General features: G+C 41.6%; 1 protein-coding gene across 5 annotated transcripts in view; it reads left to right on the forward strand.

Annotated features, from left to right (window-relative positions):
* The window catches only part of SEMA6D (semaphorin 6D), a 93,434-nt gene that overhangs the window by 37,488 nt on the left and 30,051 nt on the right, over nucleotides 1-25,895 (forward strand). For all 5 annotated transcript variants that reach the window (XM_069766015.1, XM_069766016.1, XM_069766012.1 and 2 more), the window contains exons 2-6: nucleotides 20,529-20,670; nucleotides 23,098-23,209; nucleotides 24,214-24,274; nucleotides 24,397-24,459; nucleotides 24,551-24,652. In XM_069766015.1, the coding sequence (XP_069622116.1) occupies nucleotides 20,562-20,670; nucleotides 23,098-23,209; nucleotides 24,214-24,274; nucleotides 24,397-24,459; nucleotides 24,551-24,652 (447 nt within the window). In that variant the 5' untranslated portion in view covers nucleotides 20,529-20,561. The remainder of the gene's footprint in view (nucleotides 1-20,528; nucleotides 20,671-23,097; nucleotides 23,210-24,213; nucleotides 24,275-24,396; nucleotides 24,460-24,550; nucleotides 24,653-25,895) is intronic.

The raw sequence follows: 25,895 nt of genomic DNA on the forward strand, positions 1-25,895 counted from the left end.
TTTTCTTTGGAACATCGCAGCATTTCGGAGATGACATCCCTCCTCTAATTGTGCAGCCAGACCATGATTTATGCTGCCTGTGGTTTGTGCAGTATGAACTAGGTGATCGGCTCCCCTGAAATCTACGGTATCTATATAATCGTCTAAGGGGTACTTCCGTCTGTTTGTCTTTTTGTCTGTCTGTAATGGAAATCCCGCATCGCTGATTGGTTGCGGCCGGCAGGCAACGACCAATCAGCGACAGGCACAGTCCGGCCGCAAATTAACCCCTCCCTACTCTTCTCCAGTCAGTGCCCCCTCCCTACTCCCCTCCAGTCAGTTCCAGGGTGTCGCCCTATCCCTGACCAACTTTTTACTATTGATGCTGGCTATGCAGCATCAATAGTAAAAAGATATAATGTTAAAAATAATAATAATAAAAAAATCATGCTATTCTCACCTTCTGTCGCCTCCGCAGCTTTCCCGCTCCTCCCGATGCTCTCAGCAGCTTCTGTTCCCAGAGATGCATTGCAAAATTACCCAGATGACTTAGCGGTCTCGCGATACGTGACTGTGCTATTTACTACGTGACTGCTATATACTACGTGGCTGTGCAATATACTACGTGGCTGTGCTATATACTGCGTGGGCTGTTATGAACAGGTAATTCAGAACCACAACTGACATTGAAGTTCAGAGCACACAAAGTGACCTGACAATAACCAAAAACATAGGACGAGCTGTGAGACGTGGGAACTCTGCTGACCGCAATCCCTAATCCTATCACACCACACTAGAGGTAGCCGTGGATTGCGCCTAACGCTCCCTATGCAACTCGGCACAGCCTGAGAAACTAACTAGCCCTGAAGATAGAAAAATAAGCCTACCTTGCCTCAGAGAAATTCCCCAAAGGAAAAGGCAGCCCCCCACATATAATGACTGTGAGTAAAGATGAAAACACAAACACAGAGATGAAATAGATTTAGCAAAGTGAGGCCCGACTTACTGAATAGACCGAGAATAGGAAAGATAGCTTTGCGGTCAACACAAAAACCTACAAACAACCACGCAGAGGGGCAAAAAGACCCTCCGCACCGACTAACGGTACGGAGGTGCTCCCTCTGCGTCTCAGAGCTTCCAGCATGCAAGAAAAACCAATATAGCAAGCTGGACAAAAAAAATAGCAAACAAAAATAACACAAGCAAAACTTAGCTTATGCAGGATAGACAGGCCACAGGAACGATCCAGGAGGAAGCAAGACCAATACTAGAACATTGACTGGAGGCCAGGATCAAAGCACCAGGTGGAGTTAAATAGAGCAGCACCTAACGACTTAACCTCATCACCTGAGGAAGGAAAGTCAGAAGCCGCAGTACCACTCTCATCCACCAAAGGAAGCTCATAGACAGAACCAGCCGAAGTACCACTCTCGACCACAGGAGGGAGCTTGGCCACAGAATTCACAACAGTGGGCTGTGTTATGTACTACATCGCTGTGCTATATACTATGTGGCAGTGCTATATACTATGTGGCTGTGCTATATACTACACTGCCGGCCGCGACCAATCAGCGATATTGCCGCCAGATTTAAACACTGCTTCGGTGATTAGTCGTGCCCGGCCAACCGCAGTCCGGCCACGAATTGGTGCAGGATTTCAACCACGCTTTGCTGATTGGTCGCGCCCAGCTCGCCGCGACCAATCAGTGATTTTGGCGCAGAATTTAACCCCCACTCACAGCGCGACGTACATTCATACATACATATTCTAGGATACCTGATGCGTTAGAATCGGGCCACCATCTAGTTATCTGATAAACCTCTATGTAGCTATTCACATAATAAATCTATAGCTCTATAAGGGCTTGTTCACACACTGCGCTTTTTCCGCACATTTTTTAAGGGTAAAATATATTGCGTTTTACAGTACCAGCCAAATGAAGCGATATCTGAAATCTCATGTGCACGCTACCTATGTTTTCATTGGGTATTTGAACCATCAAATTGTTTTTTTTTTTCGAATTTAGAGCATGTCAATTCTTTTAGCATTTTTGCAACATTTTCGCCAATTGAAAGGAATGGAAAAAAGCAACAAAAATATGTAAAACACTGAAAAAAATGTATTAAAAACATGTATTTTGCACAGCTTTTTTTTTTTTTTCAAAACTCTGATTTTTGCAGAAAAAGTTGCAAATACTCTTCTTGTTCATATACCCCATGGGCTTCTTGACTTGCAGCATTTTTGCCACGTTTTTTTTTCCACTACAGAAAAATCTGCTGTAAATACTGACATAGTAACAAGATTAATTATCTATGTTGCTAAAATTGTTATGAATTGAGGCAGGAATGAATAAATCTGCTGACTTTATTACCAGTTTGGACTTGGGATCCAGTTTGATAACTGAATTACTTACACCCAAAAATGTTCATAGACATCATTCAAAACAAGCTAAAAAGTAGATGTCAGTATGAGATTTATAGGGCCATTGTCTACCCATCTGCAGAGGTCTGTCCAGCTAGGACAGAAGGAGAATTTAGTGTTTTATGGATCCTATATATCACCTGTAATAAAAGTTTTGTGGAATGGTTTACTTGACAATGTGAGTTTTGATCAACTGCATCGCTAAAATAATTTGACCTACGTTTATTAGGCTCTTTATACACCAAGAAGATTGAGGAGCACTGAGAATAGTAAAGGCAATTTTTTTTATGGTGCCATACAGGAGTCCTCAAACCGATTTCTCGAGTCCGCTTATTAAAGTCTGTGCATCTAAGGCCAATTTATTTTTTCTTGTGGTTTGTATGACACGTTGCTGGAGCATGGAGCTGACGTCCAAGAATGGCTCTCTCTTCCTGGCAGATGACTCCATCAATAAACAATGGGACTGTGGGCCAAAGTTTTCAACATAAAGAATGACCGAATTCTGCATTACTCGATTGTTTGGCACTTAGATCATTCAACAATTGTTCCAAAATGATTTTTTAGATTGGAGGCGAATGATTACAAAACACAAAGAAACGTCTTGTTTGTTATCGACAGCTGGGCAGAAAGTTCCAACAGTGCTCAGTTTTCGGAGTATTTACAGCAGGGTTGATGGCTTTTTAACATCGTATTAACACTTTGGAGGAATTTTGACAATTCTGTAATTATGACTAAATGTCCATAAACATGTTTAATGATTATCTATTGGAATTGCATATTTTATATGGGTATATATATATATATATATATATATATATATATATATATATATATATTATATAATAAGTATTGGAATAACAGCGTATGTGTACCGCTGGTAGCACACTGAGAGATTTGGGGTGGTCAGGACACCATGTCATACTCCCATAGTGGTGGCATCTTTACTTTCATTGTATTGTATATCTTGAGGCCATGAAATTGATACATTTTCAAGGGGGAACATTCACAATAGATCGCTGCTGGTCAAACAGTTGCTGGACTGACGGCTTTCTCTCCTGACCCCCCATACCGAGGAGCTGCCTCCAGACTCCTCTGACTGCGGCTTATCTCACCTCCCTATAAAACGATCGGCCGTTGGAATTCTAATAGCAACATCCTCCCTTCCCCAGTCTTATCTGTCAGGTGATTTGGGAGGCCCCCATACACATCAGATGGTCATCTTAACCTGCCAAGATCAGGAAGTTCAGATGACTTATATTGCTATTTGCCATTTTAGGACAAATTCTATAATGTTCTGGTTTTTGGGTGGTTTCCTATTTAAAGAATATAACATAGGAGTAGTTTATCCGGCACTGTAACCATAAAAAATGTGTAATAATTCCATGGTGATCCATTTTTAACGCTAACCTGTTACTAGAACCATGGACAGCATGTCTTTCTCTAAAGCACTATGCAGGGTTTCAGAGAACACATGGTTTGAAAAGTCGGCTGGGGACTGTAGGGAGAGACCTGACTATTTTACTGTGGCCCCAGCCATCTTCTCACTCCAGTTGATTGTTAGGTCTTTCCCAATGACAAGTTCCATTCTAAAAACTCTATTTTCCTCTTCAATCCTCTGCAATCCCAACACAGATGCTCCAGGATTGCCCGTCAATGGCATCATACCAGTAGTACAGGGTAAAATTGCATGATTCCAGTGAATGACAACCGCTTTTATGTGCCAGGTTGTTGGTTACTTTTAAACAAAGACCAGTATCGGGTGGTTGAACAAGCAAGCTTGAGTTTTTCTTCTGCTTTCATTTTTATATTATTTGGGGCTACTTTATTTTTTAAGGAACCAGACAAGTCTTTGATTTTCCCATGTCTTCACAGTCCATTAGAATAATATTTTGCTCCATTTTTATTGAAAAACCATTAGTAACTAATGACCTAGATCAGCATTTATAGAAGAATTTTACTTTATGGAGTGACACATCACATGCATTGCACTCATACCAACATGTGCTCTGGCTCAATTTTTTGGTTTTGGTCTAGTTTTTTGTACTTTGTACAGTTAGTGGGGTGGCTCCCCCTTTTTTGGGCTGTTGAGTTTGTTATATAGATTTCCAAAGGCAGATGCCATAAGTCGGGACCTAGGTCCTGCTCTGCCCTTAGCTACTATTACATCTGCTGACACATAATAAACTGAAATGCAAGAGTTAGATACTGTCCCTATTGGGTACACCTTGCCGTTATGGGATGGCCTTTATGTTTTTTTTTTTATCAAAACAGTGTTAACTCAGTGTCCTTTGTTATTTACATATACTATTACTAATTATTTTCTTTCTACTGGGTTTTTGCTCATTTTGTTTTTATTTTAGTTTGTTTCTATAAAATATAGCCTAAAGTCTCCCTGAACCTCGAAAGCCCTTTAAGAAGGGAATGTGTATTCCATCATTACAAATCCAGCAATAAAATGGTCCTGACACTAAGAATTGTCCACTTGTCATTAAAACATTAGACTAAGTAAACTTAAAAAAAAATTGAAAATAACCGCCTACCATTGATTAAAGTAATGATTCGGGTCTCAGTATTTCCTCAACAGTAACTCGATGACTTGAATATCAATACAAAGCCTATGTTTAGGCCCAGCTTCTAAACACCAATGATTTAGTAAGGCTACGTTCACATTAGCGTTGCGTCGGGCGCAGCCGCGGCGACACATGCGTCATGCGCCCCTATATTTAACATGGCGGCGCATGGACATGCATTGTCTTGCATTTTGTGGCGCATGCATCATTTTTGGCGCAAGCGTCAGGGCACAGAGGACGCAGCAAGTAGCATTTTTTTTTGCGTCCAAAAGTAAGCCAAAAATGGACGCATGCGTCACAAAACCATGCGTTTTTGCATGCGTTGTGCTTGCGTTGTGCGTTGCGTCGCCGACGCAACACACAACAACGCAAATGTGAACGTACCCTAACACCTCATCCAGGAGCTGTGCACAAATTAATTTGAAGGCATAGGAATAATGTATTCATTTCTATCGTGTGAGTTTAGCATTTGAGTGTCCCGCTGTGCCATGGGGACTCGGTGTCTATCATGCCATATGTGCCCATTATTTATACGCAGTTGCTCTGCAGACCTGCTTTTCATCTAGATGTTGCCATTTTTTTGGTTTTGATGTATTAGCGTATCTTCTGTGTCAGTTATTTGTCAGTAAATCAATGTCATTTTGTTCAGATATCGTCAGTAAAGAAATGGAACTAGATTTTACTAATAAAAAGCAAAGGAACTTTTTACGTCCTTCTATGCGACAATTATGACATTGCTCCACAAGTTATTTTCCAAATTCTCAGACTTCTGCTCTCTTGTTACCATGGAAGATGATTTCAGGCCTCCGAGACGGATGGTTTTAATGATACTCGCAGCTCCAGCTTTTCAGGCAATGTTTCTTTATCTGCAAGCCTCATCGGATTTTGGAACAAGGTCCAAAATGCTTATGTCGGTAAATGCTTCCAACGAGAAAACGTTGACCTTTTTGTGATATCGCTAGCGTTTTGCCTTTAGGTGATTGAATCTTAATAATTGTAATTCATTTAAGTAGCATTATGACATTGGTTGATTGCTCCGCAGCTTCATTAGATTAAACTTTGTTCATCTACATGAGACTTTAATGCATTTATAGAAACATATCCACTGTGGTTTGTTTCTAAAGTACCCTATCAGCATTAGAATGAAGTTAATAAGAGTGAACCATTTAAAAGAAAAAAAAAACGATCCAGGTTAGGTAAAAACTGAAGAATGAGCGACGAATTCCGCCTACAAATCAGTGACTGTCATTGTTTGAAATTTTGAAGGGTTGAAAATTGGATGAAAGATCTTTCACTGAAAGACACATTGCTTGTCTATGGATGATCTTTCATTGACTATTCCTAGAAAATGCATTTGCCACTTGGAATCACTGATCATGAAAGAGCAGGTTGAGCAATTGTAACAGGCAATATGCAATAAAATGTTTATCTCTGAGATAGCATTAGAATCATTCATTAAATGATTGCTCAACCAGCAACACACTTTCATGTGAATAGAGACCTTAAGGGGAATCCGTCATGTGAAAAAACGCTACCAACCTGCAGATATGGGATTAAGCTACAGGTAAGTAGGTTTCTGAAGCCGTCCTGCGCCAGCACTGAGAGCCCCGTTGCATGAAGAAGTTAACTTTATTCCTTCTCGGGCTCAGGCTTTCAGTCATTGTGGTGCGGCGTCACCGCTTAGTGCTGAAACTACGCCCTGGCACTGACTGACACCCGGTTCAGCATCAGAGCCTGCTGTCATCAGTACTGGGTTGTGGATACAGCAGCGACTGTGTACTGAGCGGTGACTGAAGCTGCCCCCGCCGCGTCTCTATGACTGAAAGCCCAAGTTTGCTGGGATGAATATAGGTAACTAGCTATTGAACCCGTTCTACGCCCGGGTGGCGAGCATTTATATTGGTATATGGTCTCCATCCTGGTATGTGCTGCTCCATCCTGCGTCCCCATCCTGTCATGTGCTGCACCCATCCTGCGTCCCCATCCTGTCATGTGCTGCACCCATTCTGCGTCCCCATCCTGTCATGTGCTGCTCCATCCTGCGTCCCCATCCTGTCATGTGCTTCACCCATCCTGCGTCCCCATCCTGTCATGTGCTGCACCCATCCTGCGTCCCCATCCTGTCATGTGCTGCACCCATCCTGCGTCCCCATCCTGTCATGTGCTGCACCCATCCTGCGTCCCCATCCTGTCATGTGCTGCACCCATCCTGCGCCCCCATCCTGTCATGTGCTGCACCCATCCTGCGTCCCCATCCTGTCATGTGCTGCACCCATCCTGCGTCCCCATCCTGTCATGTGTGGCACCCATCCTGCGCCCCCATCCTGTCATGTGCTGTACCCATCCTGCGTCCCCATCCTGGTATGTGCTGCACCCATCCTGCGTCCCCATCCTGTCATGTGTTGCACCCATCCTGCGTCCCCATCCTGTCATGTGCTGCACCCATCCTGGTATGTGCTGCACCCATCCTGCGTCCCCATCCTGTCATGTGCTGCACCCATCCTGCGTCCCCATCCTGTCATGTGCTGCACCCATCCTGCGTCCCCATCCTGTCATGTGCTGCACCCATCCTGCTTCCCCATCCTGGTATGTGCTGCACCCATCCTGCGTCCCCATCCTGCATCCCCATCCTGTCATGTGCTGCACCCATCCTGCGTCCCCATCCTGTCATGTGCTGCACCCATCCTGCATCCCCATCCTGTCATGTGCTGCACCCATCCTGCGTCCCCATCCTGTCATGTGCTGCACCCATCCTGCGTCCCCATCCTGGTATGTGCTGCACCCATCCTGCGTCCCCATCCTGCGTCCCCATCCTGGTATGTGCTGCACCCATCCTGCATCCCCATCCTGTCATGTGCTGCACCCATCCTGCGTCCCCATCCTGGTATGTGCTGCACCCATCCTGCGTCCCCATTCTGTCATGTGCTGCACCCATCCTGCGTCCCCATCCTGGTATGTGCTGCACCCATCCTGCGTCCCCATCCTGTCATGTGCTGCACCCATCCTGCTTCCCCATCCTGGTATGTGCTGCACCCATCCTGCCTCCCCATCCTGCGTCCCCATCCTGTCATGTGCTGCACCCATCCTGCGTCCCCATCCTGTCATGTGCTGCACCCATCCTGCGTCCCCATCCTGGTATGTGCTGCAACCATCCTGCGTCCCCATCCTGCGTCCCCATCCTGGTATGTGCTGCAACCATCCGGGGGCCTGAGCAGGCGGGGACACCGGCGCGCTGTGGGGGTCAGGTGCCGGTATCGCCGCCAGCTCAGGCCCCCCCCAGCACTTACTATACTCACCTGTCCCGTTCTACCGCTGAGCGCCGCCATCTTCCCGGTCTCCTGGCTGTGACTGTTCAGTCAGAGGGCGGCGCCGGCGCGCATTAAGCGCGTCATTGCGCCCTCTGAACTGAAGGTCACAGGCCGAAGACCGGGAAGATGGCGGCGCTCAGCGGTGGAACGCAGGACAGGTGAATATGGCCGATACTCACCCTCCTGGCGGTCCCTGCTTCTCTGTTGGAGATCGCGGTGTGCGTTCAGTGTGAACGCATACCGCAATCTCCCGGGAGCGTCACTCTGTGAGGCCCAGACTGCGCCGGCGCTTGCGCCTGCGCAGTCTATAAAGGCTTCGGACAGAGTGACGCTCCCAGCGTTATATTATAGATTTCCTCCTGGCAGCGGGTGTCAGGAATCTTCACAAAGCTATTAACTTAGAGATTAATCCCATACCTGAAGGTTAATAGCATTTTTGTTTTAATGACAGGTTCCCCTTAAAGTCTACCTGTTTCTCGAAAAGAACTTGCAGCAGAATATCTGCCTCTTGGTCCTCCCTCCTCCTCCTCTCCTCCATAGAATTTTATGACCAGCAACTGCCATCTTCTGTCTCAGTAATGGGGAAAGTCTGTATTCACAGGGGACAGATTATACCCGTGAATTGCAAATATTGTGAATCAAAGATCAGTCCAGAAGGTGAAAGAAGCAGATATCTCTAATAAGGTTACAAAATTTCTTATTTTCATGTGTACTATTAACTTACGCAAAAATAATAAATACAACTATGGTTAGCCTTTAAATGTCTCTGCACTATAGAATTAACCACAACAGAGTATACAAATATTGTTCACATTTTTTAAAGCAAGAGTCTTGAAAAACCATTTGAGGAAAAGGTCTGGACATCGGTACCCTCTAAAGAAACATCAATTTGCCCTCTGTAGTAACGCATTGTTCAAACTTTGGATTTTCACTTGATATTATCGCATTTGTAAAATTTGCATAGCGTTTGGACTAAACTGAGATATGCAGCTAGTTTCTGACAATGTGCACCCCTTTTTAATCATCTATTTTAATTTTAGGGTCTAATATTGCACATAAAGGGAGAAAGTCTATTGGCATGTAGACCCTCTACAAAATGAGAGATGACATGCAAGTTACACAGGCGTTACAGTTTACATATAATGTACAAGACAAGAGTGTATTGATGTATATTAGTAGTTTTTTGTATGTGAACTTGCCTGTTGACGTCCATTATGTGGCGATCTGGAATATGAAACACATCTTGCTTCTTTTGTAGTAAAGATAGTGCAGACTGATGGTGCACTCAGTTATTGGCTTTTGTAGTGTATGTTCGCCATTTTTGTGCTGTATGTAGATTTGCTGATGGGTCATTTCACAGCAGCGTATGTATGTCATCATCTTATATCTGGATAACGCCTACAATTATGGATCATAGAGAGTCTTCTTAATAAGTACATTAAACAAATGCATCCTCAATTTCAAAAAAGTTGGGACGTAGTGCAAAATATAAGAAAACAGTGCAATAATCTGGAAACCTCTTATAGCCATATTGTATTTGCAGCAAAACAGAACACAGACCAGAAGGTGAAAGTTACACTGGAAAAAAAAAACTCATTTAGGCCAAGTTCATACTGCGTTAAAACAGCCCGTTCAATGCATAGCGTTGACAGGCTGCGTTAACGCTATAGCATACACGCCATCGTGTTATGCTATACCGCTAGCGCAGATGATTCTTCCATGCTAGTGGTGACGGCGCCTCAGACGCTCCAGCCCGCGTCCGAGGCTCCGCCACTGAATGACGGCACATGGCTAGCGCATGCTGCATTTTGTATCACAACTGCTGGCATAACCTCAGATGAACTCGAGCATGGGAATTTTTCAGAATATTTTCTCGCGCTCGAGTTCATCTGAGGCTATGCCAGCAGTGGGCGCAGCACCGCAAGTCTAGGTAGCTATGTTCCCCTGCTTTCCATTGATTCCCTGGGTTTTTACAGGCAGGGGCGGCTGCATTAGCAGGCTCCTGCTTGTAAAGTTATTTAACCCCTTCAGATGGATTTACAGCGTGGGACAAGACTGAATGACGGAAGGTATGGGATATTGTTGTTTTTTTATTTTAACTTTGTTTCAGGTGACAAGGGTCTTCAATTGGATTGAAAGTATAATAAACTATTACAACACCCTGTGTCTTTATTTCATTAAAAGACTTTTCCTAATGTGTGTGTGTTTTATTAACCATTTACTACTATTGGATTAATAATGGATAGGTGTCTTATTGACGCCTCTCCATTATTAACCAGGCTTAATGTCACCTTACAATAGCAAGGTGACATTAACCCTTAATTACCCCATATCCCACTGCTACACGGGAGTGGGAAGAGAGAGGCTAAGTGCCAGAATAGGCGCATGTGCCTTTTCTGGGGTGGCTGGGGGCAGATGTTTTTAGCCAGGGAGGGGGCAATATCCATGGTCCCTCTCTAGGCTATTAATATCTGCCCTCAGTCACTGGCTTTCCCTCTCTCTCTCTCTATATATATAATGTGCCTCACTGACATATATATATATATATATATATATATATATATATATATATATATGCCGTATATATTTTTTAACGAATATTTGAGCCCATGGATCATTGTATGTCTGTTTTGCAAGCCGGCGAGAAAATCTCGCTGTACGGATGCAATACGGATTACATACAGAGGATGACATGCGCAAAATACGCTGCCACACTCTGCCTACGGATGACATACGGATCACTATTTTGGGAACATTTCTGCGTATTACGGCCATAAAAAAAGGACCGTATTTTCATACACCTAGTGTGACGCTGGCCTAAGTAAACAACAGCACACAGCTTAATAAATGACACATCACTGAATTTTGTGTTTCCGCCTCTATCTCATGCTGTGTTCAGATTAAATAGCAAACACCTGTTGACAGGTTCTCTTTAAGTCTGACCCGATTCAACTGTACTATTCTGATGAAATCCCTTTTCCAAGTTAGCAAGTTTTTATTTCTGTGCTCTCAGTTGTTCCTCAAGTATTGTGTTTCTCAGAAAACGTTGCTGTCCTATTTGCGATAAGAGATGTTCTCTTTCCAAACACAGGACACTTTTGCATATTTAACCTCTTCCCAACATACGCTATATATATATATATATATATATATGATGCTTTGTGAACTGCGTTCCCGTGAGCCATCACATACCGTATGTATGGCACTGTGATTGCTCAGGCTGCCGCTGAGCACCACTGCGGTCGAGTACGGGTGTCCGTTCTGTGTGAGACCTGACGACACCCTGCAGCAATGCCCACGATCAGTGCTAGTATCAATTGCGGGCATTTTAACTCTGTCATGCCGCTGTCAATAGTGACTTGACATCATGGGACATCGCAGAGGGAGCTCACTCCCTCTGTACTCCCATCAGCACAACGCGATGTGATCGCGTTGAGTTGATGGTCTCCATGGTGACTCCGGGTCCCAAGATAGCCGCGGGGTAACCCAAGGACGGTGGCCTGTTAGCTCCTGCTGAGAGCACGAGCTGAAATGCCTACTCCATACAAGTCAGACTCTGCTGTATGGCTCTGCAGTGCAAAAGCATAGCAGAGTATTAAATCAGCAATCTGTCATTATACAGTTGATGTCCCATCCTGGAACAATGTAAAAAAGTTAATAAAAATTGTAAAAATATAAAAAATAAATCACAAAATAAAGGACAAAAAAAGAAAAAATATTAATTCAGGAAAAACATTTATTTAATGTAGCAAAAAAAAAATAAGAAAGCCCACATATTTTGTATCGCCGCGTCCAGAACAACTCGGCCTATAAAACTGTCCCACTAGCTAACCCCTTCAATGAACACTTTAAAAAAAGAGGCAAAAAGCTATGCTTTATCATCATACCACCGAGCAAAAAGTGAAACAAAGCGCGATTAAAAGACCAATCTACATAAAAATGGTATCATCATCTTGTCCCTCAAAAAACAAGCTGCCACACAGCTCAGTCAGTGGAAAAATGAAAAAAATTATAGCTCTCAGATTAAAGCAATGCAAAAATTATTTTTTCTGTAAAATAGTTTTTATTGTGTAAAAGCACCAAAACATAAAAAACTATACAAATGACGTATTGTTGTAATCGTACTGAGCCAAAGAATAAACCTGCATTATCAATTTTACTACACGTGGAATGGCATAAAGAAAAATAATTCCTGAATTGCTGATTTTTGTTCATTCTGCCTCACAAAAATCGGGATAGAAAGTGATCAAAAAATGTTACGTGCTCAAAAATGGTACCATTAAAAACGTCAACTCGTACCACAAAAAACAAGCCCTTGCATGACTCTGTGGGCCAAAGTATGGAAAAATTTTATAGCTCTCAATAAAAAGCGTCTTTTAGTGTGTGACAGCAGCCAAAGATAAAAACCCAATATAAATCTGGTATCGCTCTAATTGCACCGACCCCAAAGAATGAAGTCGCCTAATCACTTATACCACATGAGGAAAAGCATAAGAAATAAAACCAGTTCTTCACCTGATTTTGATTTGTTCATTCTACTTCCGAAAGATCGCAGTAAGGCTCGTCGTACATTTATCGGCGCACTGGGGTTTCTGTGTAAATATCTGAAAAACATAATTCATATGGCACCCCTGGCATAAGATTCCCTATAATGAGGCAGATGGAGACACTCTGGATGATGTCTGGCCTCCTGTGATCTGGTGGTGTCAGTCTTTTTAGGCGTGCATAAAAGAGCAGTCAACCACAGTTTTGTACACTTCTCAAAAGAAGGAAATGGCTTAAAAGAGGCCATACGGCGTCCATAGTAACTCTGCTGCAGCATTGTAGTGAAGGGATCTCTCGGGGGTCTTATCTGACTCACGTCACTTTGAGATTTAGATGTAAACCCCAATGTAAGTGCTCAGCGTAAAGCTACGAATAAGTGTGATCCCAAATGTTATGCAAAATGTTTCCTACAAAAGCTTCAAATCAATCCACAAGAAAAACAATCCCCACTCAGGTCCGTCATCTGTTAACAGAAGGGGCTTCCACCTTACCAGTAGCACAAAAGCTCTGGAAAAGTGCTATGGCTCTTTGCCCTGCAAAGCAAATTCAGCACATTCTGCACTCCCAAATCCAAATGCCCCTTCCCTTTAGAGCCCCACAGTATGCATAAACTACATTTAGTGCCCACATGTTTGGCATTTCTGTAGCAATGAGATCCTTCATAATTTATGGGTGTGTGTCTCCAGAAGCATGAGCTGGGCACTACCACTTACTGGTGACTGAAACATACTGGGGACTACAACATACAGCACCACGGTAGCAGTTTTCAATTTTCACTTGGCAGCATCCACTGCTGCTTGCTTCTGGAAAACACCCATGGAGTCAAAATTGTCACTACACCTGTAGATAAATTCCCAAAGGGGTATAATATCCAAAATGGGGTCATGTGAGGGAGAATTATGCTGTTCTAGCACATAGGAGCTCTTTATATGGAGTCTGCAAACTATTCTAGCAAAATCTGCACTTCAGGAGGAAAACAGCGCTCCATCCCTCTCGCCGTATGGGTAGCAGTACTGTACAGCCACATTGGGTATTGGTGTACTCAGGAGAAATTACACAACAAATTTTGGGTGTCCATTTTTTCCTTTTAACCTTGTGAATATAATAAAATTGTGGCTAAAAGAATATGTTTGTGGGAAAAAAATTAGATTGTTTTCATGGGTGAACATCATTAACTTATGTGAAGCACCTGGGGCTTCATGGTGCTAATCACACATCTATAATAGGTTCCCTGAGGGGCCTAGTTTCCAAAATGGTGTTACTTGTGAGCTGTGTCCACTGTTTAGGCACATCAGCGGCTCTCCTTATGTTATTCCAGGAAATTTAATTTAAAAAGTCAAAAACAATAGTTTCCCCCCACATATGGGGTATCGGCGTACTCAGGAGAAATTGCACAACAAATTGATTTGTGCAATTTCTCCTGTTACCCTTGTGAAAATGCAAAATTTGGGGCTACAAACATTTGTGCGTGAAAAATGTGAATTTTGTTTTCTTTTTAATTTTCAAGGTTCAACGTTATAAACTTCTGTGAAGCACCTGGGGGTTCTTGGTGCTCACCACACATCTAGATTAGTTCCCTGAGGGGTCTAGTTTCCAAAGTGGTATCACTTGTGAGCGGTTTCAACTGTTTAGGCACATCACGGCTCTACAAACACAACATGACATCTGCTAATTATTCCAGCAAATTTTACTTTAAAAAAGTCAAATAACGCCCCTTCCCTTCCGAGCTCTGCCATGTGCCCAAACAGTAATTTTCCCCCACTTCTGGGGTATTGGCATGCTCAATAGAGATGGCACAACAAATTTTGGGGTCCATTTTTTGTGTTGTCCTTTCAAAAATAAAAAAATTGGGATCTAAAGTAAAATTTTTGTGAAAAAAAAATAATGTTCATTTTTTCCTTCTACATTACATTAATTCCCGTGAAGCACCTGAAGGGTTAATCAACTTCAATATGGTTTTCAACACCTTGAGGTGTGCAGTTTTTAGAATGGTGTCACTTTTTGGGTATTTTCTGCCATAAAAGTCCCTCAAAGTCATTTCAAATGTGATGCGGTCCATAAAAAAGTGGTGTTGTAAATTTTGGTGGAAAAATGAGAACTCGCCGGTTAACATCCAACCCTTTTAACTTCCTAAAAAAAATTGCGTTTTAAAAATTATGCTAATGTAAAGTAGGAAATGTTATGTATTAACTATCTTGTGTGTCATAACTCTGATTTAAGGGCATAAAAATTAAACGTTTTAAATTTGCTAAATTTTTGCCAAATTTCTGATATTTTCACTAACTAAAGCAAATTTTTACTAATACAATATGTCACGTGAAAACAATCTCAGAATTGGTGGGATCTGTTAAAGTATTTCAGAGTTATAACCATGTAAAGTGACACTGGTCAAAATTGAAAAATTTGGCCTGGTCAGGAAGGTGAAAACAGGCTTCGGGGTGAAGGTGTTAGTAAAAAGCAGACTGAATATCATGTTACTTTGATGTTCTTAATTCACATAACATGGATCGCATGTCAGATGGTAAAATACGAGGTGTAATGAGCTACTTTGGTGATGATGCATACGGGAGTATCATTGGGTCAACAATAGAGATAATGCCAATTATGGAGGATCCAGGAGAGGAAGCTATGCTACCAAATGCTATGGTTTTACTCGTGTAGAGCTGCAGTTGCAATGTCTGTGGTGATTGTGTGCCTTTTACTAGACAGGAGCCATAAAACAGGAGGTACCTTTACACTAAACGACTTACCAACGATCACGACCAGCGATACGACCTGGCCGTGATCGTTGGTAAGTCATTGTGTGGTCACTGGGGAGCTGTCACACAGACAGCTCTCTCCAGCGACCAACGATCAGGGGAAAGACTTTGGCATCGTTGAAACTGTCTTCAACGATGCCGAAGTCCCCCTGCAGCACCCGGGTAACCAGGGTAAACATCGGGTTACTAAGCGCAGGGCCGCGCTTAGTAACCCGATATTTACCCTGGTTACCATTGTAAAGGCTAAAAAAAAAAAAAACAGTACATACTCACATTCTGATGTCTGTCACGTCCCCCGGCGTCCACTGTGTCAGCGCCGGCCGTAAAGCAGAGCACAGCGGTGACGGCCCTGCGCTTAGTAACCCGATGTTTACCCTGGTTACATGTGAACACATCGCTGGATCGGCGTCACACACGCCGATCCAGCGATGACAGCGGGTGATCAGCGACCAAAAAATAATCCTGATCATTCCCCAACGACCAACGATCTCCCAGCAGGGGCCTGATCGTTGGTCGCTGTCACACATAACGAGATCGTTAGCGGGATCGTTGCTACATCACCAAAAGCGTGACGTTGCAACGATATCGTTAACGATATCGTTATGTGTGACGGTACCTAATACTGGCCTAGTGCAAGCTCGCGCTACACCAGACTTGGTGTCCATGGAAACAAATTTATTAAAAGATTCACACCACTTAATGAATTTGGCGCCCCTATTATGCGGCGAATGCTTCTTTGCTCTGCACCAGATATGTTATTCCAGTCACAGTTTCTGGAGTAACATTTCTGGTGTAAAACATGCCAAATTGGATTAATTCGACAGGGGGGAATTCAGTTGTGGGAGGAAACATGTCCCTGCCCCATATCCTTCCCAGCTACGTGTACTTGGCATATCTGATCCAAAGTGGCGTGAACGCACATAAGTCTCAAAATTGTTGCACAACTACACGAAAAAGTTTTGATGAATCGGTCCCTTTCAGGACTTGTCATATCTTCCTTAGAGTCTTTGTTTGTGCCTTTGTATTTTTTTGCCTTGTCCATGTTTCCTTCATGGTTAGAGGAGTTCCGCAGTAGAATGGTGGTAGAAGTACTTACTTTTAGCTGGTTTGAATTGGGTACTCGGCTTAGATGCAACGGAGCTTCTCAGACTCATGTCCTACGCCATATTCTTCCGGCCATACACCACTCACTTCTTTAAATCATTTCCATATATTTTGCTAGGGAAGATGAAATAACATTTGCAAACCAGTTTTGGGGAAAAGCTATTTAAATTCCACTTTAATGTCATCAGGAAATATTTCAATAAAGTAATGGAACTGACAAACGTGTACAAGGATTTGTAACAAATAACATTTAACCTAGCCGCCCGTGTAACATGAGTTGTTATTGTAGATAAATCTGCGGGGAAAGGACTGATAAATTAGCTGGTAAAATTGACAAGTGACAAGACATTTGGAAACATCATTTGTCTTCTCTCAACAGTGAAGGTGATATCCATGCATTTCAAATAATGCCTTCTCCTGCATCTAAAACTGTGAAAATAACAGGTAGCAGGTTGTATAAGCGTGCCGTTCCTCCCAAATCCCTTTTTATAACAGTCTTAGAGCTCACCAGGCTATTATTCCCCATTGCTACCAAATTGAACATTTGTACAGTATATCACTTACCGAGTCCATAGCCTTTTCTGCTTATTGTAGGGCATACCTCAGCATGGAGCGAGGCTCCAGTGAGCAGCTTCCTCACAATCCCACATCTTCCCGTTCTACATGTCTTACTGGATTAAACAAGCAATTTGTTAAACCTTTACTGGAAGCATACCAGAACTGATGGGTCTTGCTACAACACAACCCAGTCTTACTTGGAATCATGCTGACATAGAAGACTGACATAGTCTCAATGGGGAAATCTGCTGGAAGTATATACTAAGCCAAAGTATCTTCAGTGATGTGGCCTCTAGCACATGGCTTTATTATGAGGTTGTACAGCGCTGTAGTAGGGCATCTATATTATTGTTGTTATTCATTATTATAGTGCCATTTATTCCATAGTATTACATGTGAAAAGGGGTATACATAGTAAAAACGAGTACAGTAGTCTTAAACAATAAGGAGTAGCGAGGACCCTGCCCATGAGGGCTCACAATTTACAAGAATGGGTGAGGATACAATAGGTGAGGGTAGAGCTGGTCATGCAGCGGTTTATAGACATATGGGGCCATTCTATACCTAAGTATGCCGCATATTGGACCATGCTCAGTTGTATTTTGTATCATGCCCTATAAGTATTACTTCTAGGGGCAAACATCTTAGACATCCGGCACCTCACGGTGAATTACACAGTGCCCATGGAGTCCCTATGATGTTGTACAAAGTTTGATGAAATTAAGGTAGTGGAAAAACATGATAAAATAACCAAAACTAATTGATCTCGCGCTACTCAAGTTCCCCCTCGCTTTACTGGTTCCCTATAGCTTATTTTTATTTCCCTACAGTGGTGACATATATCCCTGTGGTCACTGCCACCAAACACTGGCTTTAACGGTAATTCTAGGACTTACGGTACAAGACAGCAGAAGCCAGAGATTGGATGCAGTCATCACGTGGATGTATAGCAGGAAAATCAGACCATCATGGACCTACAGATTGGTGGTGGTTGAGCCTTGGTGTTAGGATGTTTTATCAAATAAGTCAATTTCTTCAAATTCTGGTCAACCCCTTTAAAGGAAAATGGTACTATAGATCCATCTTAGGGACAAGTGAGCTGCAGAAAAAGGATGCAGAAAAAAACAATTTTTTTTCCCTAAACAAATAATTCTTAGCGCTTTATGATAGATAGTTGTACAATAGTAATATATTAGCTGTTTAATATGTCATTCTAAATCGGGTGGGGAACCTCAGGCCCCAGGGCCATTTACGGCCCTCGATAACTTTTTATCAGGCCTCCGAGCAGATTCTCAGGGACTGCATTCTTGGGCAGGGAGGTGTATTTTCATTACAACCAGCTCATTAATTTCTTCTTGCTCTGTTAGCACACACACACAGTGTTCACTACTGAACACTGAAGGGCATGCAATGAAAGATTACGTCCTGAAACCAGTGCCAGGACCAGGATGCACTTTGTGGGCGGAGTCTGTACAGCCCCCGAAGGATGGTATAAATATCCAAATGGCAGAAAAAAAGATTCCCCACCCCTGTCCTAAATAAAGGGATAAGATATATACAGTATTTGCTTAAAAAATATGAATCAAGCGTTCTCTGGCGTCCATGTCACATCACCTACATCTGCACCTGCTGTTTGCAGGGCTGTGTGACTTGTAAACTTTCCAGGGCAGGATGTGTATACTTAATGCGTTTGCTGTGTACACCGTAAGATGTGTGGGTTATTGAACCAATATTTTGATAGCAAGGTAAAGTGCAGTCTATCGAGTATTTTGCTCATAGTTAGTAATGAAAACTTGTGAATAATTGTGAATATTAAGGCTTTTAATTATTTCATTGTGTAATTAGTGTTGGTTGTTGTGGATGATTCCATGTCCGCAACAGTTTGATTTTAAAGAAGATTCTCCTGACATGTTCTTATTTCTCATTTATTTCAGTTTACAGCTGGGTGTTACTATTCCCCTACAATGGGGCATACAGTCTTGTAGCCCATTTACATGAGCCAACTGAGGGTACTAAACGATATATACCGTTGTCGATCAGTGGTTGTTTTCGACTTGCTTAGATAGTATACACACTGTCTGTGCCCATAGAATCTAATGTTATCAGCAGCATATCACCTGTTTACACAGGACTATGCGTTGCCAACGAGTCTGCTGAAATATCACAGTCAAACGAGGTTATTAATAGCTGTCTGAGGAATGCAAGCAGCCTGTGTGACCTAAACATGCAATCGTGGCTTGAAAGGTCTCCTGACTCGTCTCTCATCGAGCGCATCTGGGACATTGGTCAACAATTGCAAACAGAGCTGCCAGCAGTGGATCTTGATGATTTGTGTACCCAAGTGTATTCAGGGTGGCAGAACATTCATCAGACAATGATTGATATCATGCCAAGGCATATAAGTCAATTGATTTCTACACATGGCATTTATACTCGATACAGAATAAAATGAGATGTTTTGTAAATTTTGTTTCCATTTTTCATTATTTGTATATTATTATTATTATTTATTGTTATAGCGCCATTTATTCCGTGGCGCTTTACATATTCCGTGGCGCTTTACATGTAAGGAGGGGTATACATAATAAAAACAAGTACTGGTCATGCAGCGGTTTGGTCAATCGGTGGCTGCCCATTCTGAGGTTTCATTAGCAATATGACTTTGACTTGCAATTTCAATAATGAGCTCTGGCAAAAATTAAGAGACCACCACATCAAAACCCTGTCATGGGCAGCCCAATCTCCAGACCTGAACCCAATTGAAAACCTCTGGAATGTAATCAAGAGGATGATGGATATCCACAAGCCCTCGAACAAAGAAGAACTGCTTACATTTTTGCCCCAGAAGCAGTGTGAAAGACTGGTGGAAAGCATGCCAAGACGCATGAAAGCTGTGATTAAAAATCATGGTTATTCCACAAAATATTGATTTCTGAACTCTTCCTGAGTTAAACCATTAGTATTGTTGTTTCTAAATGATTATGAACTTGTTTTCTTTGCATTATTTCAGGGCTGAAAGCACTGTTGTTTTTTTAATTTTGACGATTTTTCCTTGTCAGAAAAAATACAAAATTTATTGCTTGGAAATACGGAGACATGTTGTCAGAAGTTTATAGACTAAAATAACAATTTACATTTTACTCAAAAATATACCTATAAAGAGAAAAATCAGACAAACTGAAAATTTTGCAGTGGTCTCTTAATTTTTGCCCGAGCTGTATATTTTTTTTTTAGGATAAATGAAAAGATAATTAATATATATATATATTAAAATTTCTCGTAGGTAAAAACCTGTTTCTTGTCCATTTTATGAGCCATGACGCTGTGTGTGCTTCATGCTGGCATGGTGCTGGTAATGGCGTCATTGGTCTATGCAGTTAGTTTCCCTGAAGATGACGAACCTATCAACATTGTAGATTATCACTGTGAGTATTCTCACTATTTTGTAACATCTGTCATTTATTTCTCAGATTTGATGTTAGGGGTCTGATGACTTGTTTATATCAACTGGTTGCGGAGATGTCATGGCAAAAGTGTGAAGGTTCCCAAATAACACTAGTATTGTCATTGACTGACTAGAATGCTATTGCGAAATAAATAGATAGAAAAATAAATGATAACATACGGTAAATGAGTGGATTTACTATATTAAAGAAACATTAAGGCTAGGTGCACACGTTGAGTAAATCAGTGCAGAAATTTCTGCACCATTTCTGCATCTCTTGGCAGGAAAAACACAGCTGCAAAAATGCATGTGTTTGATGCGTTTTTGACTGATTTCAATGAGGTCAATGGTGGAAAACCGTGGAAAAAAACACACAGAGAATTGGCATGCTGCAGATTATTTTCTGCACCAAGTCTGCAACACAAAAATACTCAACCTGTGCATGACACTTCAGGTTTCTGATTCACTTTGCTGCCATCTGGATTACTTCAGATTTTGCTAATATACCTGCATGGCAAAAACGCACCAATTCTGCAACATGTTCACAAGCCCTAAAGAAACAGAAAAGAGTAATATGTGTCATGATAGATCCCTCTTTTCATGCATTCCTGTCCCACTAGATGTACCCCTTGAGATACTTTTTTCACCTCTGGCTATATACAGTACTTCTATTACTGTTACAAAAAAAGTTTTAAACCCTAACCCTTTTGTCCCCCAGATAATTTTCCACTGCAAGAAGGTCAAATTTTTGACCTTATTTTTAGAAGTTTTGTTTTTTTCAGGAGCAGGAGGTCTTTGTAACTTTACTATCCCTTTAAAATGAGTCATTTTTAATGAATTGTCCAGGATTTTTTTTGCAACTACCTGCTAAGAGAGGCAATTACCTACTTGGCGCTGTCTCAGAGTGGTCACTGAACGCTCCTGCCAGTTATTCAGCCGCTCCATGTCAGTAGAGCAGCTCTTCTTCCAGGCTACTCTGTCGATGAGGCGTGACTGCCGAGGTCATAGTGATTGACAGCCGGTTCCCTGCAGGTAGGCAGCAGTGAGTATACTGTCAGTCAGCATGACGTTGGTAGTCACGCACCGTCAATAGAGCAGAGGAAGAGAAACCGCTGTTTTGTCAATGTAATGTCAGAGGAAGCCACTGAATTGCTGGCAGGAGCGGTTTGTGGCTGCTCCGTACCAACAGACATTAGTGCTGGACACAACAGGTAGGTAGTTAGCAACTACCTGTCTGTTAGTTTTTAGACCTGTAGTAAAAAAATTCAACTGTCCTGGATAACCCCTTTAAAGGCAACCTGTCAGGTAAACATTCTGCAGATATGGGGTTAATCTGCAGGTTAGTAGTGTTCAGATACAGTGCAGCACTAGAAATGAGAGCGCCGCTGCCGGGAGGAAATTAACCTTGTTCCCCCTGGTAGAATTTGGATTTCAGTCATGGGGTTGGTGCCAGCACGGTTTCAGAAACTGTTCTGTATATAGAGAGAAGCAGACTGTAATAACGTCCGCAGCACTGACAGAGAGACAGACGGCCCTAATACTGAGCTGCTGTCCTGGGGGTGTGGTTATAGCCGTTGCCTTGTATGTACAGAGCGGTGACTGAATCCGTGATGGCGCCACCCGTGTGGCTCAATGCCAAGCTTTGACAGGTGGGAATAAAGTTCATTTCTTCCCGGCGGCGGGGTTCTCAGTGCTGATGCTGCACAATGTCAGAATTCTGTTAACCTGCAGGCTAACCCCATATTTGCAAGTTAATAACATTATTTTACATGCTAAGTTCCCTTTAAAGACACTTGTCACTTTCCATATTTCTTTTCCTAGTCTAAATGGTCTTGTTCTCCTGAGCCCTGCATTGTACATTTTTTTTGTTCCTGTGTCTCACTGTTCCTAGGAAGTAGCCTCTCTTCCCTCTAGGGGTCTTTTAGCCAAGTGGACAAGGTCATCAAATAGGACTCGTAGAGAAAATATGAGGACAATGCCCACTTGGATAATAAGACTAGATTTCCATCCGGGAAAGAGGGAGCCATATCTTAGGAATGGAGAATTTGGCAAGTGTCAAACAATATATATATGGGCAATGAGGTTTCATTGTGCAGAGTTCTTTGCATAGATTTGTATAGCATGGATTCATTTGGTTGAAATCTTTCTAGCATGTTGTGGACTGCTTTTCCAGGAGAACATGCTAGAAAGGTGTATGTGGATGTCTTTTGAAAGCCCACATCATTTAATATGGAAGGAAATTAGATTTGCTGACTTTGGTCATATTTTATTCATTTATATTCAAGATGTAGCAACAGGGATTTAGCTTAAACCCTTCTACACCTAGTATATACAGCTAATCAATTCTGTCTATTGATTCTTGAGCTGTGTAATCCAGAGTGATGGTGTATCCCATTTTAACTTGCAGATTCAAGGCAATATCCAGTATTTAAAGGACGCCCTTCAGGCAATGAATCGCAGCACAGCTTGGACTTTCAACTCATGTTAAAAATTCGAGACACACTTTATGTTGCTGGAAGGTAATTTCCTTTAATCTGTTTATATGAATTGGACTTGTATTCTATTTTACGTTTCGGCAGTTATTTTTAAAGCTCAGAGAAAAGCTTCGATTTAGGAAATGAAAATAGTAATCTCTATCAATATATTAGATTTCATGCTTAGGAAGGAAAGTCACAGAAATAGAAAAACAACCAAGTCTTACTGGGCCTTGTGAGTGACTGAATTTACCAGTCCAACAACCCGATGCAAGATTCCTAAAGTTTTATTGATATAGGAAGTTATTGCCTTTAGGTTAAAATTAGCAACAATTTGCAAATGACTCTTAACGATTGATCAGTTAAAAAAGGATGAAGAACAGAAATACAAAGTCTGTCTGCCGTGTTTACATGGATCTTCGTAGACTTTAATTGATTTTTATTACAGATGTGTGTATGGGTCACTGCAACTCTGTAGGTCAGTTTGCGGCCCGTGAAAAAAAACATAATGCATCTTTAGACTCAATATTTTGCTCTTCTCTATTTTAATTTTTTAGACTTTTTTTAAGTGACTATATCCTTCAGTAAGTAACTGGTTGCAAACACATTTTCATGCTTGATGGATTAATATATTTTTGCAAATGTCATGACTGAGTCCAGTTGAAAATCCCAGTAATGCAGGTTGATCACTCTTACCTTGGAAAGACATTGATTTTCAGAAGTATGTTTAAAAACTGTTGACTGATGATTTGTGCAAGAACAGTCTGCTAAAGCATGCAAACTCCGGATCTTCAAGACATATGGAAAGAAGGTCAGATTGCTTTGTCACAAGAAGAAAGCGAATGAAAATGATACTCTTACTAAAGAAGGAAAAATGTAATCCGGCAATAACCTCCTCTCCCAGACAAAGAAATTCAGTAGGACTGCAGAACATGTGTATTGTCTGACAAGGGCCTTGAAAATACATTTGTCATGGCATGCATGAATAACTCTTAAGGCCAGCACTTTTATCCATTTCCTGAAGTGGCTCCTTTCTTTATCTTCCACAGAGATCAAGTTTATGCCGTAAATTTAAATGAGATGCACAAGACTGAAGTAACACCAAGCAGAGTAAGTGACCGTACTCCACAAGTGCCATCAAAATGCCGCTTTGACTTAGAAAGGATAAAGAAGAAAAAAAAAAAGAAAATGTCATTCACTTTCTTTTTTGTTTGCTGATTTTGTTTCTTCAGAAGTTGACATGGAGATCGGGTCAACCAGACCGAAAGAATTGTGCAATGAAAGGCAAACACAAGGTATTTCTGGACTCTTGGAGGCTAAAACATCAAAAGATGACTGTTAGAAAGAAGCTTCTGATTTCTAATGTTTCATGTATTTGTGATTCAGGATGAATGCCATAACTACATCAAGGTTTTTGTTCCACGGAATGATGAGATGGTCTTTGTCTGTGGTACAAATGCTTTCAATCCCATGTGTAGATACTACAGGGTAAGTAAGGCCTTTAAATCTGTATGTATTCGGATGCAAATCTTCTCAGTCTCTGTACTTTCTGGAAACGCAATTGATTGAACACGTATTTGATCTGACTGATATAGCCATAAATCCCCGAGGCTGAGTTTTGAGGCTTAATTATAGATTGGACCACTGTTCATCTAGTAGTGGGAAAAGTTAACGTACAGTTAAAATTATTTGGATTTATCTAAATGACATGTTCAATCCAGTAGAGCTCTAGAGGTGTTTATCATGAGACTATATATTGAATAGTACTCGTAACTCTGAGGAAGAAAGAGATTTTAACTGATTACATTTTTTTAGGATTTACTAAAGGAAAGCTATCATCAGAAATGACTCACTGTTTAACTCTTTAAAAAAAGATCTTGGTCCAAAGGTTTTTTCTTTTCATTGGCCTTCGGCTCGATCCTGAACTATGGCAACTTTATGGATGAACCATCTGTGGGAAGATCGATCTTGTGCAAATTACATAGGTCCACCAAGGTCTTCTACACCCTTATTTTCTTGGTCTTCCTCTTCGCCTTGTTCCTTCTATTCTTCTGATCATGATGTCCTTCTCCAGTGATTGCTCTCTAGCGATACCAAGTTAGCCAGTTGAAAAAAAAGACTGATTACTCTCAGTTGGAGAAGTAGTAGTAGTAGTAGTAGTCAGAAATAAAATATTGTAGACATTATTCCTTTTAATGGATAACAGCTTTGTAGCATCATTCATTAAACTTTTGTTAGCCATTAAAGGTATCATGTCTGCAAAATGATTTTTTTTCTCTAATTGAGATCAATCAATGTTTTCTTTTTTACAGTATCATGATCTGTATAAAAAAAAGTAATCTTTTCACAGTGGCCACTGTGTTTTTTTTTTAGACTCCTGTCTTTTCAGAAAGAGTTTTCAGCAGGTTCCTTATCAGCACAGGCAGGATTTCAATTACAAGTCACACAGTATCCATCAATCACAGTAGGTTATGTCACAGCTGACCCTGCTACCCATCCCTCCGTGATGACCAAAGCACACACTCATTAGTTGCTTCAATATAAAAGCTAGGGTCTTAGTCTGTTCATTGTCACAAATGTCCATGTGTTGTTTCCTGAAACTAAGAGAAGATTAGAGTCTACAAAAGCCCCAGTGGACAGTGTGAAAATTGCAAGATTTCTATTCTTTATTTTTTAACACAGACTGTGATATGAAAAACACATTGCCCACAAAAAATATTTAACACAAAAA

Source organism: Ranitomeya imitator, chromosome 4, assembly GCF_032444005.1.
Source record: "Ranitomeya imitator isolate aRanImi1 chromosome 4, aRanImi1.pri, whole genome shotgun sequence".
Classification (NCBI taxonomy): domain Eukaryota; kingdom Metazoa; phylum Chordata; class Amphibia; order Anura; family Dendrobatidae; genus Ranitomeya; species Ranitomeya imitator.